We start from the raw sequence: 20,729 nt of genomic DNA on the forward strand, positions 1-20,729 counted from the left end.
GCAAATGAACAACCTTTAGGATGACACCAATAACTCCTATATATGCCCAAAAAATGACGAGCGCCTGATTCCACCACGTCGTTGACACATATAGCCAACATTAAAACAGACTTTCTATCTACCTTTCATTCCATCAGAAAAGCATACAGTACTCACAATTCCTGACTATTTGAACATTCCATACTGTCAATGTTTCTTTCTTTGTGTCTCCTCCTTTCACCCCCAAAGGCTCAATTCATATCCTCTCCCGGATTTTGTGAGGCAGAGAAAACTGCTCATCATTTAAGGAAAGACTTGACTCACCATCTCTTTGTGTAGGTCTGTAAGTGTTCATTCGAGTGACCTCGAGGGAGTGCAAGAGTGCGAGGCCATCTGAAAGCTCTATTCCAGTAGTAGAAACAAAGAAATGAGAGGGATAAGAGATAGACAGGTGATGAGAAAAGAACAGGATAATATCAATTTTTTAGTTTAGTTTAGTTTTAGTAGAGGTTTTACGGCGTTCGCAACTGCACAAGGTCATACGAGCGTCAAGGGGTGTATGTCAACAGAGAAGTCCTTACAGGGAATAAGACTTACTCTGCTCACCTCTCTAGCTTCAACAGCACAAAGTCCGCTTCGACTATCAAGGCACCCCGGAAATAGCGGGTCACAAGAGTGTAACAAACATACAAAAGAAGTAGAAGAAAGTGACGATAGTAAGGATTAGGAAAGAAAAAGCAACAATTTCATTTTGTAGTTCAGGCACATTTATGAGCATGACATTGTTGGGTCAGCCCATTTACAATTCTACTGTGCATTAGAACCAGAATTGTCCCCCCTTTGGGAATGGCCTGAAGACACTTCAGTCAGTGGCACCACCCCGCGGGGATGAATATCGACTTTCCGAAGAGGATTTGAGAAGAGATACAAGCCTCTCCAATAAAAGCTAGAGTAAGAGGGAGAAGGAGAGCAAAATAGAGAGAAAGAGTGAGAGGGGAGGAGATAGGAAGGACAAAACATACTAGTATGGCCTCACTATCTTGTTAAACTGCAGCGCACACAAACAACAAAGTCCGACTCACTATATTACGCTCTAATTTTCACACAATCATCAAAACAAACGTTTCTGTGATGTTAGTCTGTCAGAAAATGTCATGGTAAAACATTTTAAAAAATAAGAAATGTACTTAAGGATTATGTAACTTGAAAGTACACCAATTAAGTGAAGAACACTGAAAAGGCTTGAAATTTCAAGATGGTTTACAGTAACATATTTGTATAAAACAAATTCAAAGATTTGAGTCAAGACAAATTTGTAAGTAATAAATCCTGCAGCTCAAAAACCTTCAAATTTAACAGGATAGAATAAGGAGAAAAGTGAGCGCATCAGCTGCCTGCACTGTGCTCGAGATATAACCGTAAAAAGTATGTTACTCGAGATGCCACACATACCCAGCGACAGGATAGACTTTTCTAGGTCCCATTAGACCTGTGATGGGTTCTTTTTTTTGTTTCCCTCTCCTCCTATATTCTTAAGTTAGTTCCTCACCCATACTATGACTTCAAAGCCCCTTGGCTCAATAAAGGCATATTTTTTTATCTCTAGCCAATACATGCATTGAAATTATTATATAACTGTCATATGGGCCTATTTATATTAGACAAATTACGTTTGAAAAAAATTCAAGCAAAAGGAAATATAATAAAATTACGAGTGAAAGGGAAAAAATAATAAAATGTGTATCTTTCGAAACATTTAAAGTTTTATTGCACATGTAGAAAACAAATTCTTCAAAGCTTATGAACGTGGTGGAATCAGGCACTGGTCAATTTTACGGCAAATGGGGTTATAGGTATCATCTGAAAGCCTGTTCATTTGCCTTCCTTTTGGTGAAAAAAATAATCATCCATGTTGAATAGAAGTAGAAATATTTGTGATTGAAAGAGGTCAAGGTTGTCTGGTTTCAGAGGCAAAATTACAGAGAAAAAGGCCGCCAAAGTTTAGTAACTTCCATAGCCTGAGAGTCCTTGGAAACTGAAAATTTAACATTTTTTGGTGCCTTTAATCAATGTTTTTCAGTAAAATCCTCACAAAAATGTGTTATGAAATGGACATAAAAGGTATTGATCCAAAAAAAGAAAATTAGAAAAAAATTGCCTATCGGCCAAAACTTGCTTTTTTTGGGGGGGGGGGATTTCGTTATTTTGACGAGGGTCTGATTTCACCACTCACATGTCATTGCATCTTCTTAACAGCCACTGTCAACTTTTGTTTCCCAACATAAATGAAGAAAACCTCACAAGAAATTCAGTTCTTTCAACTCCCTTTGAGCTTAAAATGGAGCAGCAAGAGGACTGTAATATGGCAGAAGCAAATAGAAAATTCAATGTGTCGTCATTTCATATTTTAACATGAACTGCAACAAGTCAGCAGAGGGATATGGAAAAAGAAACATTTTAAGTTTCATAGTAAACGTCAAAGCTTTTGTGTTTTCATTTATCTGAAATGTTGACTCTGAAAAGCTTGCTAAATGTCTTCCAACTGAGAAACAACCTTTCATAATAATAACTGAACAGACATGATGTGGATACAAATTTTTTTTTCAATTCTCATTTCAGTTCCAACTTCTAAATTTCACTAAATGCGACCAAATTTCTCTTTTTTTGCCAATATTCCAGCCATGCACATCTCATACCAAACAACTAAATCATTGCAATCAGGCTGCCCATGCCAGGTGACCTTGCTTTTACAAGTGGAATCTAAATGATTAGCATTGGCAAAATCTTTTCAGAACAAGAAGTTCAGTACCCAGGAAAAAACAGAGTCTTTAATATTCTTTTCATCTGGTGTGAATTCTTTTATTTACTGCAACTTGAAGTAGGATGTAAAACTATGTACAATACATGATGATACAATTCATCTTATAGCTTACAAAAGACAAGTAACAGTGAACATGTATATGGACATTGACAGAAAAGTTACAAAATATTGTTTGACCTAGGAATATCACATGCAACATCATTAGAGTATAAGAAGATCGTCAATAGTCTAAGAGCTTCCCCTGTCCTACCCCCAAACACCAGCACCCCCCCCTCCTTCAAGCTGTTGACAAATAGGGTAAAACAAAGAGCGAACCAACTGAGGGGACAGTGGTTTCTATGACCACCAAAACACCATAGACAACAGAAAGAATCCCAAACTGCTTAAATTTACAAAGAAAGAGCAAAGAGAAAAGGTACACCTTAATCAGTTACAAACTCTACAAAAAAACCCATAAAAACAGCTAGCTGACAAAGTTTTCAACAACCAAATACTTCCCCATTCTCTTGCATGCCTGCCTTCTACGCTTTCAGTTGCCGTTTTGGAAGGAAGGACTGGGCTGAGGTTTAATCTCTGAATGGCTATGACAGTGTTCCATTTTTTTCTTCCAGACTAAGATTCAAAGTTTCACAGCTAAAGCAATGTTTCTTACATTATCGGCCTTACACAATCACTCCTGTCTCTGTCTTAAACTGGAGTATTTCTGCACTCCAGTTCTCTTCATACTCAAGTTTTGTGAAACCAAATAATGAGACTGCTGACCACAGATTCGTTCAACAAACCAAGCACTATTTCACAGCAAATCAACTGGCCATAAATTAGATGCTCTCCACACTCAACAGAACTTACAGAAGAATAAGTTTAAAATAATAAACTTACATATGAGCTCAAATGCCCCATAACTTCATCTTGCTAAATCAAAACTGAAACATCAAAGCTCATTATAAAGCTACGGTCAAGTCATCCCAGATTCCCTGTAACTGTGAAATCACTGAAATTGATGGAGCCCCAGCCAACCAAAAAAAAGCAACAGTCGGTAATGAAACTCCACCAAACAAACCAAAATACTGAAAAACAAAGAATCTTGTCACTGTCAGGTCATGATACACTCCACTGTTGTTTTAGAAGTCCAATAAGGAATATCTTGCAAAGCATTCAGTTTTCAACAAAAAAGTAGCCACACAGGAATTTGAATGCTTTGAAGGACAATCAAAATCTTACAGAACAGAACTGCAGCAAGACATTGCATAATAACTTAAAGGAACATCAAAACTTCTGCCTCAGACAATGTCAATTGACAAAAACCATGGGAGAAACTGTCTCCTGCCAACAAAGTGACAACTAACCATAAAAATGCAAGCCGCAAAATACTCAATGAAAAACAACTCTAGTAATCCTGATGAGGTCTTTAATTGGCAAAGCAATGTACATACAAATTAGAGTAACAGTTGTCAAAGCAGGTGCCTTCTACAGAAAAAAATCCTAATACAGCTACAAGAAATATGAGGCAGAAAGTGCTTCGTGTTCCATTTGCAGTGCAGAAACAACAAGAAAGTATTTTTGCATGACTTCATCCAAATTCCTTTCTTCCTTCGTGAACTACAAGTTTCTTTTACTGTACAAAATACATCCAGTCAAATTCTACCTTACTTTTTTAAAACTAATCCATGATTCATGCAAGTCAAACATCTCAATCTGTAACTTGTTCCCAAAATCCCGCCAAACGGTTAAAGAGGTTAAATCTATGAGTATGTTTGGCTACTTATGGCCAAGAAGGCAATTTGTTTGCGAGCACATTACAATAGGAACAAGAGGGACAATGAGGCAGACTCTGCACTTAAAAAAACACTGATATCGTCAAAGTAGCACTACATCTGTGAAACACTTCTCTTGTTTTCATTCATTCATAGCAGAAATTGCAACTTTAGCAAAGAGTAGAAATTTCTCTCTGTGGTTGAATTAATTGGGAAAATGATATCGTAATCAGGAACCCAGGAAATGCAGTCTGAATTCAGGACTTTCTCGTTAAAACCAGGAAGGTTGGTAGGTCTGCATCCAGCACTTTCTGATAGTATTACAGGTAGAATTCCTGACATAGAGAATGTGATGACACATAGCTTAACTGAAAAACTATTTAGAACTAGCAGCATTACTACAATTCTGAGTCGAGCAGTGCAATGGCATCATTAACTGTTCGTATAGTGCCAGGCATAATGTACAAAGCGTTTCACATAAATTCCGGGTGCATAGAAAAAAGTTAAACCTGATGTGGCTTTCAAACAAGAATACGACATACCTAAAGTAAGGAAGACAAGGAAATCAAATGGAGTCATGACAGAAAGGTGATATCATTCTGAGTTTCTGAAAAATGAGCACTATCTCCACTCTCATACTAAAGAAGTACCTACCTTTGGGCTGCTACCTGAATCTAGAGAGACTTCCCCAACTCACTAGGCTGCATTATGGAGAAGAAAAAAAAGAAAAGAAAACCAAAGAAAACAAATTTTAGGTGTTGGTCATCACCAACGTGAAAACTACTACTGCTGGCTCTAGCTCATAAGCTGTTCCCACTGCAGGTTTCTTTTAGTTGCATCATCTGTCTGCACATCCTTTTGGCTTGAAGACTCAAGACGAGGCAGTTCCATCATTCCGTCTGCTTCATCTGACCACAAAGCACATCCCCAGGCCTGTAGCTAAGATGACCATCACCATAAATGAATCTCTCTGATCTCCCCGATAATCTGGCTAGCTCGCTGCAAGGCCTGGAACATAGAATATGAGAAGAAAAGACTGGGTTTTAAAAGACCAAAATGCTCAATTTTTTCCTTGCGACAATACTGACACAGGTAAGAATAAACCAACTGCATTTTTAAAAAATTAACAGTTTATATATATAGACATATGACTCACAAAACTTCTAATAAACTAGCCAGAGATATATTTTAAATAAGTGTCCACACAACAACAAAAAAAAAAAACTTTCACAAGCATCACTGCCGTACTTTGTTGCTTAAAATGAGTCTGCACTGCAACAGAAAATTTTCACTGAGAAAATATTTGAACAAGGGCAATGAAGAAAAGTACAAATATCAAAACAAAACAGTGCCTATCTACTATTTGTATTTTAATTCAGTTCGATCGTGCCCAAATCTGGCTGAAAGCACCCTGTCACACTATTTTGACCTTATTTGTAGTTACTGTTACTGAAAACTATCTATCAAAATGTATGAACCTTATATATTTTTATAAATGTCATTATGCCATTTAACAGAACATCTGACGGATTTTAGTATAAGACAAAGTGGCAAAAAAATGATAGCTGCTGACATGGCTCTGAGAGGGGTGGGGGGTTTTAAAATTTGTTTTTTTTTCTAATAAAGTATTGCCTGGCAGGATGTTTTCATAACTAAAATTCATGATCATTAATATTCATATTAAAAATAGGTTCAGATTCACTAGTTTTTAAAGCTATTTTGTTTTATTCTTACAAAAGTAGATTTCAGAGACCTTATCATGATACATCTTGACATTTCACTGACTTCTCATCGTCATGCTTGAAAAAAAGCCAAGACCTAGCTGAAGTCTTAGCAAAATTTCCACATGTCACTCAAGATTATTTGCAATACAAACATACACAAAATGTTTTCTGTGCAGCAGTACCTACAAACACAGAATATGAAACTAACAAAAATAAATGAAACTTAGAAGTCAAAGATTAAGTCATCTTCGAGGCAAGCAATAAACCCCCGCATAAATGTATGGGAAAAAAACAACCCTCCATTCATCAGTTCCCAATCAGATATGAAGATGAGTACAATAATCAGTCCAGCAAAAGCAGAAGGGACAAAGACAAGAGAAGTATCGAGTCCCGAAAAAGTACATGGGACAGAACAACAGTTACCTGCAGCATTTCCGAAGCCTCTTTCCTGCGTGCAGCAATATGCACAGATTCCTCCAGCAGTGTCTCGATCTCCTCCTTCCTGTACAGCTGACTCACCAGCTCACTCTGCGGACACAGAAGTCAAATCGTAAATACTATTGCAAAAGTGTATCACTTCATTAGACACACTTTACATCATTTAAAAAGGAGGCTGCTTTTACCCTCGCTGTCAGAGCCACATCCTTGCAGAAATAGGGATATTTGAAAAATGTTACACAGAAATCTTTGAAAGTACAGAAAGAGACAAATGATAACATGACAAGATGCTAGTGCACAGATGGGTCTGTTCCAGTTAAAACCTGCCGTACCTTTGTACAGACCCAGCTAGGAACTCTAGAATCAAGACCCATGAACCAGGAGACAGATGGATCAATTGCCATGGTAACAGGACCCTGTTTTCCCAAGGTGACACATAATATGTTGAGATGAAAAGTCTTTTTTTAATTTATTTTTTTCTGGTAAGTGCGCGGAACCCATTAAACATTTTCAGTTGGTAGGAAATTTTGAATTTTGCCCGGGTGGCGGCCGAAGCCTACTCCTATCAATTTTGGACCACCAAGGGATCTTTAGCGGGCACAACTTGCACGCAAGGCTCCCAATATTTTTCCCCCTAATCTGAAAAGGCTGGGTGTTAGATTTTACCTATCATATGATCAGGGGTGTGGCTGAAAGACAGCAGTAAGAAGGAGCCAAGGAGTAGCAGAAGAAAGGCTGCAGAAAAAGAGTCAGGGGCCCAGAGTAGGGGGCAAAGGAGGTGGAGGGGTGGGTGGCAGAAAGAGGAGACGAATGCAGACAACAGAACATTGTTAAAGAGCAGGAAAGGAGGTGGCACGGTTTTATGAAAAAAATGTTCCATTGCTGTCCGGATTCGAACCTAGGACCTATTGAATGAGAGGCAAACATCGTAATTTCTTAACCACGAGAACCCCCCTAAAAAGGCTACATTATTGAATCTCCACAGACACCCACCTGCAAGTGGTCCTTGACATGATTCACAAGGAAATGCATGATGGCCTTGGGCGTGCTATCCTGGATATTCTTCCTCACAATCATAAAGTAGGACTTGATCAAGCGCTCTGAGATGGGGAAAAAAATATTAACAACAGATAAATCAATTTTTTTTGTCATTGCAAGCGAAGTAGGGCCCTATTCCTCAGGCCATCCCTTACCCACACCCTTCTCATCTTTCACTAACATATCCTGGTGATACACAAAGACACGAGATGTGAGAGATGACTTTCGATCAATTGAAAATTCGATAACACACTGTTCCCTCAGCTGTTAAACAAGTGTATTTATTTGGCCAGGATTAAGTAATCAATATATTACACTAATTTTTGTTAGACCATAGCTGACAACCCAGCCCCCAACAAAATCATTTACTCACTGCCATACATAAACCAACTCATCATAACTCTATCAGCATATTAACTTTCAATGAGCAGTTAACAATATGCTTAGCTTTCACCTTACTGGACCTGTCCATAGTCATTTATTGGTGACACATGGTTACATTTTCTTCATCTTGTCTCTTTCTTTGTGCTATTCCACTATATCGCTGAGGAAATTGACAACCCATCTATCAATTCGCAGTACAACAGCTTCCTACATGGTTTATTTTCCTGCAAAAACTGTATGCCCCTCTCAAAAACCTTTTCTTCATTCAAAAATTCGCTTTAGATAAAAAAAAAAAAACTCTCAGTTCCCGCAACTTCTTATATTCAGCACCTAGCTGTACAGAGTCGTGTAATACAAGAAGAAACCTGAGCTCACCTATGACCTCACAGTCTCTCTGTTCCCGTGACGACAGCTTCATCACTGGCTGCTCAGGCTGTTGAGGGAAAAGAAAACAGGATTGCATTAACCCCCACTTGACAGACATGACTGAAGGGGAAGTCCGACTATAAAATAAAATCAGAATATCAACACAAACATTGTCAAAATACAGTAGATGAAAAAACAAAAGAAAAAAAATAGTGGAATCATACAGATTCAGAAATTTCAGGGGTGATAACAGCAATGAAGCCTCCACACCTTGTTCTCTCTGATAGGACTTATGAATCATACACAGCACAATGCAATGCCAAAGCAAGGCAAACTCTAATAAAATCAGGACAAGATGTAATAAAGAATGTATAATTGAAATATTGGACCATCTCAAAAAGGTCAGCCACACTAGTCTTAAAAAATACATCCTCAACAAAAGTTAGAGGGAAAAGATTTTCAACAGATCACATCATAAAACAGGCTTTTTTCAAAAACTTTGTTAAATTAAGAATATTTTTAAAAAATTGATTTCAAGAATAACTGAGAATGCTTATCCTAGATTTGGAAAAAAATGAAAGAGTGAATACCTACAATATAGCAGTATTTGTAAAATGTATATTGATACTTTCCTAACCAAAAGAAGAGATGTCATTCTAAAGCAGCAGTGCAATGTGAATCAGCTCAAAAATGGTCACATTTTGTAAGACTAGGAAAACCAATAAAAGAGAAAAGAAGTACAAGTAGCAGAACAAACCAAAGCACTAACAAACATCTGCTTTTCTTTCTTTTTCTTTTCTTTTTAGCAGGGGGTTCAAACCAGTCTCAATCAAAATGCTCTATTGAAATTCAGATCAGGGAGCAAGGGATTAGCATGTGCCACAAATAGCTGGAAATTTAGGAATAAACTCACATCAGGATCACACACACTGTTACAGACTGCAGGCAGCCTATCTTCCCTCAAACCAAAATCCTCTCCCTGTAGCTAAAACTATATTCAAAATGTTAGTATGCAAAACTCATGGAAAACATTAAATAAGCTTTTTTTTTGGTGGGGAGAACAAGGGGATGTGTAGCTTTATATATTTTGTAACCCCCCCCAAAAGAAAATTTTAATCAAATAACTATGATGCTCCATCCTTTGAGGAAGCAGGATAGGATGATTGACAAATCTATTATAGGCTATGAAAAAAAAATTTTTTTTACAAATCAAATGCAAGTAAACTGAGGACGAAAATCAATAGAATGTATTTGCTTCAACGATGTGAAATTCAGAAACAAATGCACTCTCTTCATAAAACTTTCAGCAATTGGTTCTAGGGATCTACTATTAGATTTATCTTTTCTTTTCCTCTACTCTTCTGCCCATTTGTCTTGCTCTTTCCTCGAACAGAAGATCATTACTGAACCAATGTATTTTTCTTTTCTCAAACTAAAATTGAAACTTTCAGGGTTTGTACTTTTGTGTCTTCGAACCTGAAATGTACTTGCACCATTTTTTTTTTTTTATGTGTAAGCAAACAAGCGGTTACTGTTTAATTGTAATGCATAGCGAGTAAGTACCAATATCTACACATCCTACCTGGAGTAAATTGCAAAAGAAACACAAAAACGCGGGGGGGGGGGGGGGGCGGGGGGTAAGATCATGGCAGAATGCCTGCTAACCACAAAATAAACAAGGAAAATCTTTCAAAGGCTAACTCACCACTTCGGGCAAGAGATTGATGCCTTTTTTGGTGCGAGCAGGTGAGGGAGCTGCACTGTTGGTACCACTGCTGGGCAGTGAGGAAGAGGGTTCTGATGCCCGGTCACTTCCCCCACTTCCCTGATCCAGACGGCCCGAGCGAATCAAATTACTGATCTTCCACGAGCTACCGTTGATATTGTCCGTCCCAGGAGCATGGGCCGCCTTGATGAGGGGTAACGTATGGGTCGTGGTGGGGGGAGGAAGTAAGTAGAAAAGGGAATCAAAGTTTTGCGGGAAAGAGCAATGTGTTTTTCAGGTACACTTGAGGTCTTATTGCACTATCAGCTCAGACTTGATTTTGTTTAAAATCACAGCCGGTGTCATAAGACAGGGACAGAGAGACCTTCTGCAACACAGTGACGGAGAAAGGAAAGCGGAAAAAAAAGGAGAAGGAGAGATAGAAGGGAAGAGAGAGATAGAAGGGGAGAGAAGGAGAGGCAGAGAGATAGAGGGGGGAGAGAGGGAGAGAGAGGGGGAGAGAGGGAGAGAGAGAGAGAGAGAGAGAGAGAGGGAGAGAGAGAGAGAGAGAGAGAGAGAGAGAGAGAGAGAGAGAGAGAGAGAGGGGGGGGGAGAAGAGAAGAGAAGAGAAGAGAAGAGAAGAGAAGAGAAGAAAAGAGAAGAGAAGAGAAGAGAAGAGAAGAGAAGAGAAGAAAAGAGAAGAGAAGAAAAGAGAAAAGAAGAGAACTGACAATTGAAAATAAGACAAGATAAGAGATAATAAGATAAGATTAGCACTATGGCTGAGTTGAAATTTCTGACACTGTCTCACACCTGCCAGATGATCATAATATGGTTCCCGGAAACTACATAAAGAAAATATTTACACTGACAAACTATCAGCGCGCGGTCTCTTCTGCCTGTCCCACGGTCGTAAATACCTTTTTCAAAGTAGCTCTTATTCATTCACACTGTCAGCTTTCTGCCATTTAAGTTAGGGGATTAATTTAGAATGTTTGGAGAATATGATTAAATTAAAGTACACAAAATACTGAAAGCAGAAAAAGAAAGAGACATCGATACCCAGACAACAGACATACACAAGTGGAACTGAGACAAAAGAATTGACGTGAGCAAGAGATGTGATATGAGTAGAGCAGTAAGCTTATTGCTATTCAACACTAGAGTAGTTGCCTTTTGCTACAAGCAAATAAGAATGCATCTAGTACACACAAGGGACTAAATACATCCATAACCAACTATAGAAAAACATGTTTTTAAAAGTCAGCAAAAATAAAAGCCCAAAATTGGACGAATGAAGTGGCAGTTAACAATGAGTAGATGTGAATAAGGAAGACAGAATCTTTTGTCCATATGAATGCTTTGTTTCATGAATGTCACTGCAATTACTGACAATCTTCAAAATACTACATAAATACACAGGCAAGTCTGCAAAACAAAGTGAGATGTACTGTTCAAAACAAAAAGAAAACTCCTTTCTTACAACATAACAGAATAAATTATGAATTCAAGATAACAGAAGGTGAACGGATTCTAGGCAATTTCATATTCAGGCATGAAATAACAAAAGATCAAATATTTTCTTTAATATATAAAAGATTCTAAAAAGTCAAGGAGAAGGCAAAATAACCTAAAATAAATGATAAAAATAATAGTAATAATAATAATGAAGTGCATTTTTATAGCATGTACTACATTTCAACTGAAAGGCCCAAATACTAAATATGTTTTCAAAATAAAACATCTAGTTTGAGCTAGTAAAGCGAGAAGATAAGAGTACAGTGGAAACCTGATATAACAGGGCTGGTGGGAGTAGAGAAAATGTCCTGTTATATCCGATCCCTGTTAAATCAGAAATGCAAGGAAAGTAAGCATTTGTGGACTAATCCAGCTGTACTTTATCATGGGTAGTTGCCCTTGCCACAAGTACCCGTGAACAGGGGTTTTGGCACCAACTTTCTCCTTGCCTCCTTAAACCACATCAGAAGAGCTTGGTCCACAGCATCTGCATCGGGCAGTCTCATCTTCTTTCGATCCAGAGCAAACTTTCCATTGGAGTATGCTGCCACTATCTTCTCTCTATCCTTGATAATAGAGTGAATCGACCCTTGTGGAATGTCGAACTGATGACAAATCTCTGCCAGTGCAGCTTGCTTTTTGTCAACAGCCTGGATTATTTCGTATTTTTTGTCAATTGAAAGGCATTTTCTCTTGCGCTTGACATCGTTGGTGACACACCAGGCGTGCATGTTGCTAGGTTTCAGGCAAGATCGAGGTCTGCAGCACACCGCAGCCCTCTCTCGCTTCACACGCTGCGTGTGCTCAAAGTGGCATGGCTTGCGTGGGCTTGCTCCATCACTGCGTTACTCTGTCTCTCTCTCTCTCTCTCTCTCTCTCTCTCTCTCTCTCTCTCTCTCTTACTTTTTACACATTGCCTTTGTCCCTGCTATAACCGGTTGGGCTCCAATGAGGCCCTGTTATTGTTGATGACTTTTAATAGAGACAAAGAGTAGGAAAAAACGGGGATTTTAAAAATCCCTGTTATTACCGGTTCAGGGTTATTACCGGGCCTGTTATATATGGTTTCCACTGTATTGAAAAAAAAAAATGGCTCCATAATCTTTGCCTTGCAAATGTCTGATTTCTTGAGATTTTGCTTTTTGTTTGTTCCAAATAATTCATACCCACAGATGTATGCAATCCCCAAAGTGTCAATTCAGTAAGAAAACAATTGTTCAAAAGGCATTTAAAAGGAAACAACAACAACAAAAACCAGGAAGAAAAAACCCAGATGTGTCAAAATGAATAAGGAGAGATAAGACTTTCTGAGTCACAGCTCTCTCCACGTAATAAACACAATAATATTTTTGTACAACAGATTCACTTGACTATATAGTCTTTAGCTTGAGTAAAAATTTTACGGCACTTGTAAAACAATAAGGTCAAATAAGTGCCGAAGACTGGAAGAGTTACAAGGGAGTAACAAACGCAAAAAAAGGAGGAGAGATAAGGACGACAGATGTTTAACAGGAAAGAAGGAGCAAACCGCACCAGAGCAGCCACAAACAACCTGCTACATAAAGGTTTGTTCTGATGTAGACAATCTCTGTGTAAAGAAATTTTATTTACTGGAAACAAAAACTCGAAACTAAAGAAAAATCAAACCAGTAATGAAAGTCTTGGAAGACGAAAAATATGTACAATAAAGGTCACTGAATAAAAACTGGGTACCGCGATCTGTTTTGGCACAAGCACAGCCTAGAGACAGAGAAAGTCATAGGGAGAAAAACTGATGCATCAAAAGCTTTACATGTCTACATGGACAGAAACTAAATGGAGTCATGTGAAACCATTTTTGTTGGGTTTTCCACCCATAAAAAAATCACCCCACAATGCAGACCTTACTGAAGTAATGCATAAGGACGACAGATGTTTGACAAGAATGAAGGAGCAAACCACACTGAGCACCCGCCAACCACTCACAGTAATGAAATCAACAAAGAACACTGGAGTAGTCATGAATATAGCTCCCTTCACTCAATGAAAAAAGCATCTCCGCGAGACAAGTACTAGAACAGGCACATAAGTTCACAACACAACTACAGCACCATAACCTATCTTTCCACAAAAAAATCAAAGCCATCAATAAAATGCATTTACTCTTTTCAATACAGGAAGCAGATGGGTAACTGTGAATATATATGCCCAAACCCAAACAAACAATAAACATGCAAAACCACACAGACATGTACAAACCAACAATATGCACAAACACACAGACATGTACAAACCAACAATATGCACAAACACACAGACATGTACAAACCAACAATATGCACAAACACACATAAAAAACATGTACACAGCAAAAACTGCACACAGACAGAAATCACAGCTGCCTTGTGCTATAATTCTGTATTTCCACATACACAACGCACAGAAACACAGGAACCACATAAATAGACAGATTACACAAACACATACACACAGAGACCACATACATCCATACACACATACAAAAAACATGATCCACATAAACAGACAGACAGACAACATACACAACACAAATCACTGACACAAGTGTACCATCATATGACGACTTAAGTCACACACAAACAAGACTCATGCTCGCACAAACACCAAATGCACATCATGCAGAGAGACAGCAGGAAAACGTTATCAGGACAACCCACTACCGGACACCAGAAGCAAGACAAAACAACAGAAGAAACACACAAACACACACAAACAGACAGACCTGTTGTGCAGCTACCTTGTTCTCTCTCTCCTCCATGTTCCTGTCTACACTCCTCTGTGACTGCGACTTGTGAAGGTCTGGTAAGAGTTCAGTGCCAGAGGTCATGGCACGGTGCACCAGGTGGGCCTCACAAAAGTCTGGGTGCTTTGTGTTGATGTAAGCCAGCTCTACTTGTACTAGATTCTCAACCTTTAAAAAATGAAGACAAGACGTTTTGTCTTAGACCAGCCAGTGCCCAAGTGACACAAAACAACAAATCTTGAAGCAAAAACAGGAGGTCTTCAGAAGAAAGAAAAAAATTCCCACTCACTCAAATTGCACAGATGGTGTGAATTTTTCATGTCAACAAACATGGCTCGTTTCAGTTGAGAAACTAAAGAAACACATGCTTAATGATTATTCACATTAAGTGATTAATTACAAAACAGTATAAAACAAAAGGGGAAAAAAGTTGAGAAAATATGATTTCACTGACGTAGTAGCAAGGTTTATATTCACTTCATTACTAAAATAATAATTATGATCAACATTTTTAAAATTCAACAAATTTGCCTTTAAAATTCACCGTGAAAATTAGTCTTGGTGAGCATTTTGACAAATGTGATCATTTTTGTAGCAATTCAATATTTTCATTTTTGTAAAAATCTGACCCATGTTTTCGAAGGCAGCATCAAACTTTATGAAGGGCCACATTTGGCCTGCAGGCCATAGCTTGCCAATCCCTGTACTAGACCTTACCATAGAATTAGTTGGAGGAAGTCTTTGTCTGAGGAGGTTTGTCACCACATCAACAATGCGCTCGTGCAACTTTGGAAATCGCAACATCTCTTGCTGAAAAGGAACCACCACAAAAAAAAATATAATAAAATACAACTAAGTGCATTTCCAGATAATTTGTTTTCTTGTTTTAAAAAGAGTTTTTTGGCACTTGCAAAACAATTAGATCATAATAAGTGCTGAAAATTAGAGGTGTTACAAGAGAGTAACAAATACAGAAAAAGAAGGAGAGATAGGGACGATAGATGTTTGATAAAAAAAGAAAGAGCAAACCACACCAGAACATCTGCCATGCACACATTTTACAAGTTAAAATTGGTAATCGAGGAGTCACTTAATAAATAAACATGACGGTAATGATATTTATCTAAGATTCTAATATTGGTGCTGTTCTGCATGGGCTAATGATCATAATCATCTTGCACAGAACCGACCCAAGAGAATTCATATAGGCAAAGGAAAGAGGTCTGGCTTTAGAAATGAACTACTCCTTAGTTTCATTACAGCGTTGTATTTTATACCTCATCATCACCATAAAGAAGGCCATATATCATAATAAACAGATCAGGATAATAGTAACTCTAAAAAAAGAGGCAGGTCATACCAAGGCACTGATCAGCCAGTTCTTCTGTTATCCTGCAGAGACGGAAAACAAAACAAATAGAAAATACCTGTGTGCCACAGTGCTGAATCATCCTCTGCATTTCCTCATGTACGAGCTCCACACAGCGCAGACTTGGCTCTTCTAAGCGGCGAATCTGTCTTTTCACCAGCAATTCAAAGGAAATTTCTGGGACAAACAGGGCCGGCCTTGGACCCTGAACAAGAAAAAAAAACCCAGTCACATTTAATAAGACAGTGCTTCTGCAACATGGTTCAACCATCATGAGTCTCTACCCAGCTACACCTAGTTCTGGAAAAACTTGTGGAACTTACTTGACAATAACAAAGAAAAAATGATAATACTTCGAGCATAAAATGAGGGGTAAACTATGATACAGGAACTAAGAAGTCTGGATTTTTAAAAAGTGACAAAATGTCTTTTATCACAGTGATAACTGTCTACACACTGCCAATATTTTGTTGCTCCTCTCAAAGCCTGCACCTTGACCCATTGAAACCACACGACCGCTATAGTGGTCATAAGCTTGTTCTGCACTCAGCTGAAGGCAGGTGCAGCGGTCATAGCTAAACTTTGCACAAAATTTGCAGTGTACATTACAGAAATAAATCTAAATTATGAGAAGTTCGATTATGGTATTTTAGCGGGAAACTTGTTTTATCGAAGACGAGTTCACACAAAGCATTGATGTGTTCATGGGCAGTTGAATGTCATGTTTTCTCTGGTTAATTTCCTTCAAAGCAATCATGCCCTGAACCCAATAGCTCTGGGAAAAGACGGTTTGAGCACTGAACACTTTAAAAAAGAACTCCGGCATTAGATGTCAGGAAGGCAATTTTTACTTTTCTATATCGTCTCCTCCAAACTATTTTGTCTTAAGTATACTTAAATACAATCACTATCTTCCAACATTCTGCCTAAGGTGTCCTCTGTGTACCGTGTTGTGATCTGTAGCAAAATGGCCCAGGAGCCCAGGGAGGGGGGAATTTAGGCTAGGGTGGCTATGTCTCGAAGAGTTGGAAAAGGAGAGAGAATGCAGACTTGCAATACACTGCAGTTAGGGTAATGGCAGTCTCAAAAGAGGGGGAAGCAGAGCTGCAGAGCTCACCGTGGCATTACGTATCGCTGTGAGGATATCCCTGGTGTTCAAACCTCCAAGTGGATCTACAGACTCAAGTGTGCGCCCAAAAGTCTCATGGAAAATGTAACAAATTCTGGCACCTCCACATCTGTAGAAGATGAAGTACGAGAAATTATGAGAATATTGCAATACAGTACCTGTAACCATGTTAACATATAGAGGTACATACATACATCCAATTATATATAACCATTTATTTTACATAAACAATGCAGCCTTGCCCTTTTTGTCACTTTTCTGAAGAAACAAAATCTTGATCTACATGCTAGTCTGTTGGGAAAATAAATCATCACAACCATCCACAGAAAAGCAAAAGTAGCAATATGCCAGGAAATATACAGTGTGAAGAATTACCAAAAATATAATCTATTTTGTACAAAATTGATAAATACCATTAAAAAAACGAAAATAATCCCCTAAACATAATATACATGGAGGTAATGTGAAATACGGAAAAGGAGAGTTCACAATCAGGTCTAATCTCAAGATAATTACAAAAGCTGCAACCTGAAGAAGCACCAGACATCCCCTACACTCACAGTTCTGATGTTTCTATATTCCTCGCTGTCCCTTCAATTGTGTTGCAATAAGCAGAAGCAAATCTTGTGATGATCTGAAGAAGAAGTTGACTCTGGAAATACAAGAATTAAAAACTGTTAAGAAAACAGGGGTTTAAAGCTTAGTCTAGATAAGGTTATAAAAAATAAAGCAAAACAATAAAAGCCACATTTTATAAGGAACAGAGGAGACTGTTGAACGTCTTCTCCTTCACTGCCCAAACCTGGCAGTTCTTCGACGCAGGCTCCTACACACAGCTACAGACTTACAAAGCCTGCTCTACTCTGGAGTTGACGAGTTGACAAGGACATGTAGTTACTTGAGGGAGTCATTGCGCTGCTAAGAGCGAAATGCTCACAGCTAAAGGGATTTGAAAACAACAACATAAGTAAGTTAGAGAGTATGGCAAAAAGGAAGTTCACAAAAGAATTGGAAACAGCAAACCGAACAAAAAAACCCATCAACCACCAACAAGAATAAAGAGGAAAGCAGATGATGAAAAAAAGAAAATCAAAATGCACCACAAAAAAATCAGTCAAAACCTGTATGTTCACCAACATGAGCACAGATAGCTCTTTCTCATTTCAGTAGAGTGGATTTTAAAGGTGGTCTATTCTAAAAACTGATTTCAGTGTACAAATGCATTTGGGTTTTTTAATGTCTCGACAATAATTCTTATAGAATGGTCCTGCCACTACGAGCAGAGGAAGAGATCATAATGCTATTCAGAGATCAGAAAAATACGTACTTTTGGAAGACATTAACATTTTAGGCTTGTACATTTGTCATGAGTAAATTTTTGGACTACATAATAGCGTTCCCAGTTGGCACACTCACCTTATCACTGATGGGTTCTCCGAATGAGTTGAGAAGTGACTGAAACTGAGCAATGAGTACATTCACCCTTGTCTTCAGTTCTGGCAAACAGTCTCTGATGTGGTGCATAAGGAGCTGAGATAAACAAAGACAGATAAGTCAAATATATAGTAAATACAAAATAGTGGTTCCAGTGTGTCAGGAAAACCAAAATAGATAAACATAAATATTCCCCACAGCCATAACTTCATAAATCACATCAATTCTGATCAACCTTCCAGTCTCAGGCAACTGATAATAAACTTAAAGCAGTTAATAAATTCCTGAAACAATAAAAATCAGCAGGAATGAAAATTAAAAAAAAAAAAAACACTGCAAGTGAGTGAAAAAAAGACAGTTAAGTCAGATCAACATGAGCAAGCTCCTTAAACAATTTTTAGTATGATCTATGTCTAAAAGACACACACATCAAAATCATGACTTGATGAGGAGCACAATTTTGCTTTTAATATAATTCTCCCAATAAGAAGAGAAATAATGACTGCACAGACTGAAACATCAGAAGAAGCAAAATTTCTAACTAGTAAAACATATCTTCATTGTTGGGAACAACTAAACCTACAAAAGCAGGCCATGAAACAAAGAAAAAAATAATATTCAAGCCTTCATTTTATTTACCCTGTTCAGTGTTTTAGCAAGGTAAGGGGTTCCATTTCGGCTGGCAATCGATGGATACTTCTTCTGGAGAAATGATGCTTCATCTTTCAGTGCTTCTTGGAGGTCCTTTGGGAAAAAATATTTAAAGGAAACAGATGAAGGAATTTTAGTACACAATACAGATTTTTACAAATTTAATTATATTTTTAAAATTTTGTATTATTAATAACTGCATCTTAACTCTTTATCTCTGAGGGGGGTAAACCCACTACAAGGGGCCCTTTTTTGACCTGGTACTAAATTTTAAAATTACAAAAACGTCCTTCAATGGGTTATTAAATCAAAACAAATGAACCTATTTGGATAGCTCTTCATCTAATGAATGAACTCTCAAGAAAAGAGACCTGTTTTCAGCAATTGCTGAAAAGTAATTAGATGTCGAAGTCGTCGTAAAAGAATATGCCCGAGCCACTGCCAGCGGCCCACCGGCACAGCAGTTCCAACCGTGACGGAGATAAAGATTTAAAACTGATTTTTTTAAATTTCTATGGCTCACAATTCTGTGTGCAGTATCTTCAAAACTGAAAAAATGTTAAAATCATAACACTATCTTGGCTTTACGAAATCAAATAAAATAATAGGAACATTTGATTCATTGATACTGGTCATAAAATTTGGTTCTAGAAGGACAGTCTAATTTCAAGACTAATAAAAGGAACATAACAGACGACTTCTACAATTAGTGCATCAGTATATCTAAATACTAAAATACTTTGGGTACTGTGTACCTTGAACCTAAAGAGCGAGCACCAAAAGGAGAGTGCAGTACAAAAGACATAACATGTGCCACAGTTGATGTATTGACATTTCGCTACCACAAGTAAAGACATCTCCATGTCTACACATCAGACCCTTCAAGAACAGTACAGAATCAAGCAAAATCAAAGTAACTATGACCTGCTGTGCTGTGAAGCAGTAAGATAACAAAGCTGATTTACCATGTGGATGGATGTTCAATAGTGGAATGTGTGAAAAGGCTTTTTTCTCATCCTTCCACTATGCCCAGAGTCTTGACCCCATGGACCCTTGCCTCAACTTTACCCTTCTGCACACCAAATTCACACCTCAGCTTTCTGTGGTGTATATATTGCAGTCAACACCCAAAAACTCAGGTATATGGGTCTTGAAGGTTCAAGGTACAGACCTTGAAGAGTTGACCACGGCCCAGGCACCCTCCTTTGAAATAACCTATTTTGTGTCTCAAAGTGAGTTTAAATTCTTAATAATATAAGAGAAACGTTGTACTTCCAAAACAAACCTTTTTGCTGTTTATGTCGGCCTGACTGCGGTTGACGACCCCGATAATGCCCAGCTTGACAGGGATGATTCTGCCACAAAGCACGTCCATGGCATCAGTGCCAGCATCCATCAAGTCCAACTTGGTGATCACAGCCAGAGTTCGACGACCTGAAGGTATGGAAATCAAAAGTGGACTCGACATAAATTTCTGACCCAACTATCAACACATTCAAGGTGATACTCAACCACTCACGCAACAGCAAAGAGCAGATACTACTTAGTAACCCACATCCAAAACATGTATGCACTAAACAGAAAATCTTTTTAAAATGTATATGTATCCCTGCCAGTCAATATCAGTCCCATGAAGGAAATTTTAAAATTGAGTTAAC

The 20,729-nt window shown here is 38.1% G+C and overlaps 1 protein-coding gene across 4 annotated transcripts in view; it reads right to left on the reverse strand.

Moving 5' to 3' along the window:
• Positions 1–2,574: 2,574 nt before the first annotated feature.
• The window catches only part of LOC101848065 (dynamin-1-like protein), a 28,751-nt gene continuing 10,596 nt past the window's right edge, over positions 2,575–20,729 (reverse strand). For 2 of the 4 annotated variants that reach the window (XM_035971928.1, XM_005106526.3), the window contains 13 exons: positions 20,357–20,505; positions 19,060–19,164; positions 18,403–18,516; positions 17,547–17,638; positions 16,975–17,095; positions 15,916–16,062; positions 15,206–15,298; positions 14,468–14,656; positions 10,210–10,413; positions 8,514–8,571; positions 7,710–7,816; positions 6,702–6,806; positions 2,575–5,562 (listed from right to left, as the gene is read on the reverse strand). In XM_035971928.1, coding sequence (XP_035827821.1) covers positions 5,506–5,562; positions 6,702–6,806; positions 7,710–7,816; positions 8,514–8,571; positions 10,210–10,413; positions 14,468–14,656; positions 15,206–15,298; positions 15,916–16,062; positions 16,975–17,095; positions 17,547–17,638; positions 18,403–18,516; positions 19,060–19,164; positions 20,357–20,505 — 1,541 coding nt within the window. In that variant the 3' untranslated portion in view covers positions 2,575–5,505. The remainder of the gene's footprint in view (positions 5,563–6,701; positions 6,807–7,709; positions 7,817–8,513; positions 8,572–10,209; positions 10,414–14,467; positions 14,657–15,205; positions 15,299–15,915; positions 16,063–16,974; positions 17,096–17,546; positions 17,639–18,402; positions 18,517–19,059; positions 19,165–20,356; positions 20,506–20,729) is intronic. The other 2 variants (XM_005106527.3, XM_035971929.1) reach the window with 2 other exon arrangements.

The sequence above is a fragment of the Aplysia californica genome, unplaced genomic scaffold (assembly GCF_000002075.1).
Source record: "Aplysia californica isolate F4 #8 unplaced genomic scaffold, AplCal3.0 scaffold00540, whole genome shotgun sequence".
Taxonomy (NCBI): Eukaryota; Metazoa; Mollusca; class Gastropoda; order Aplysiida; family Aplysiidae; genus Aplysia; species Aplysia californica.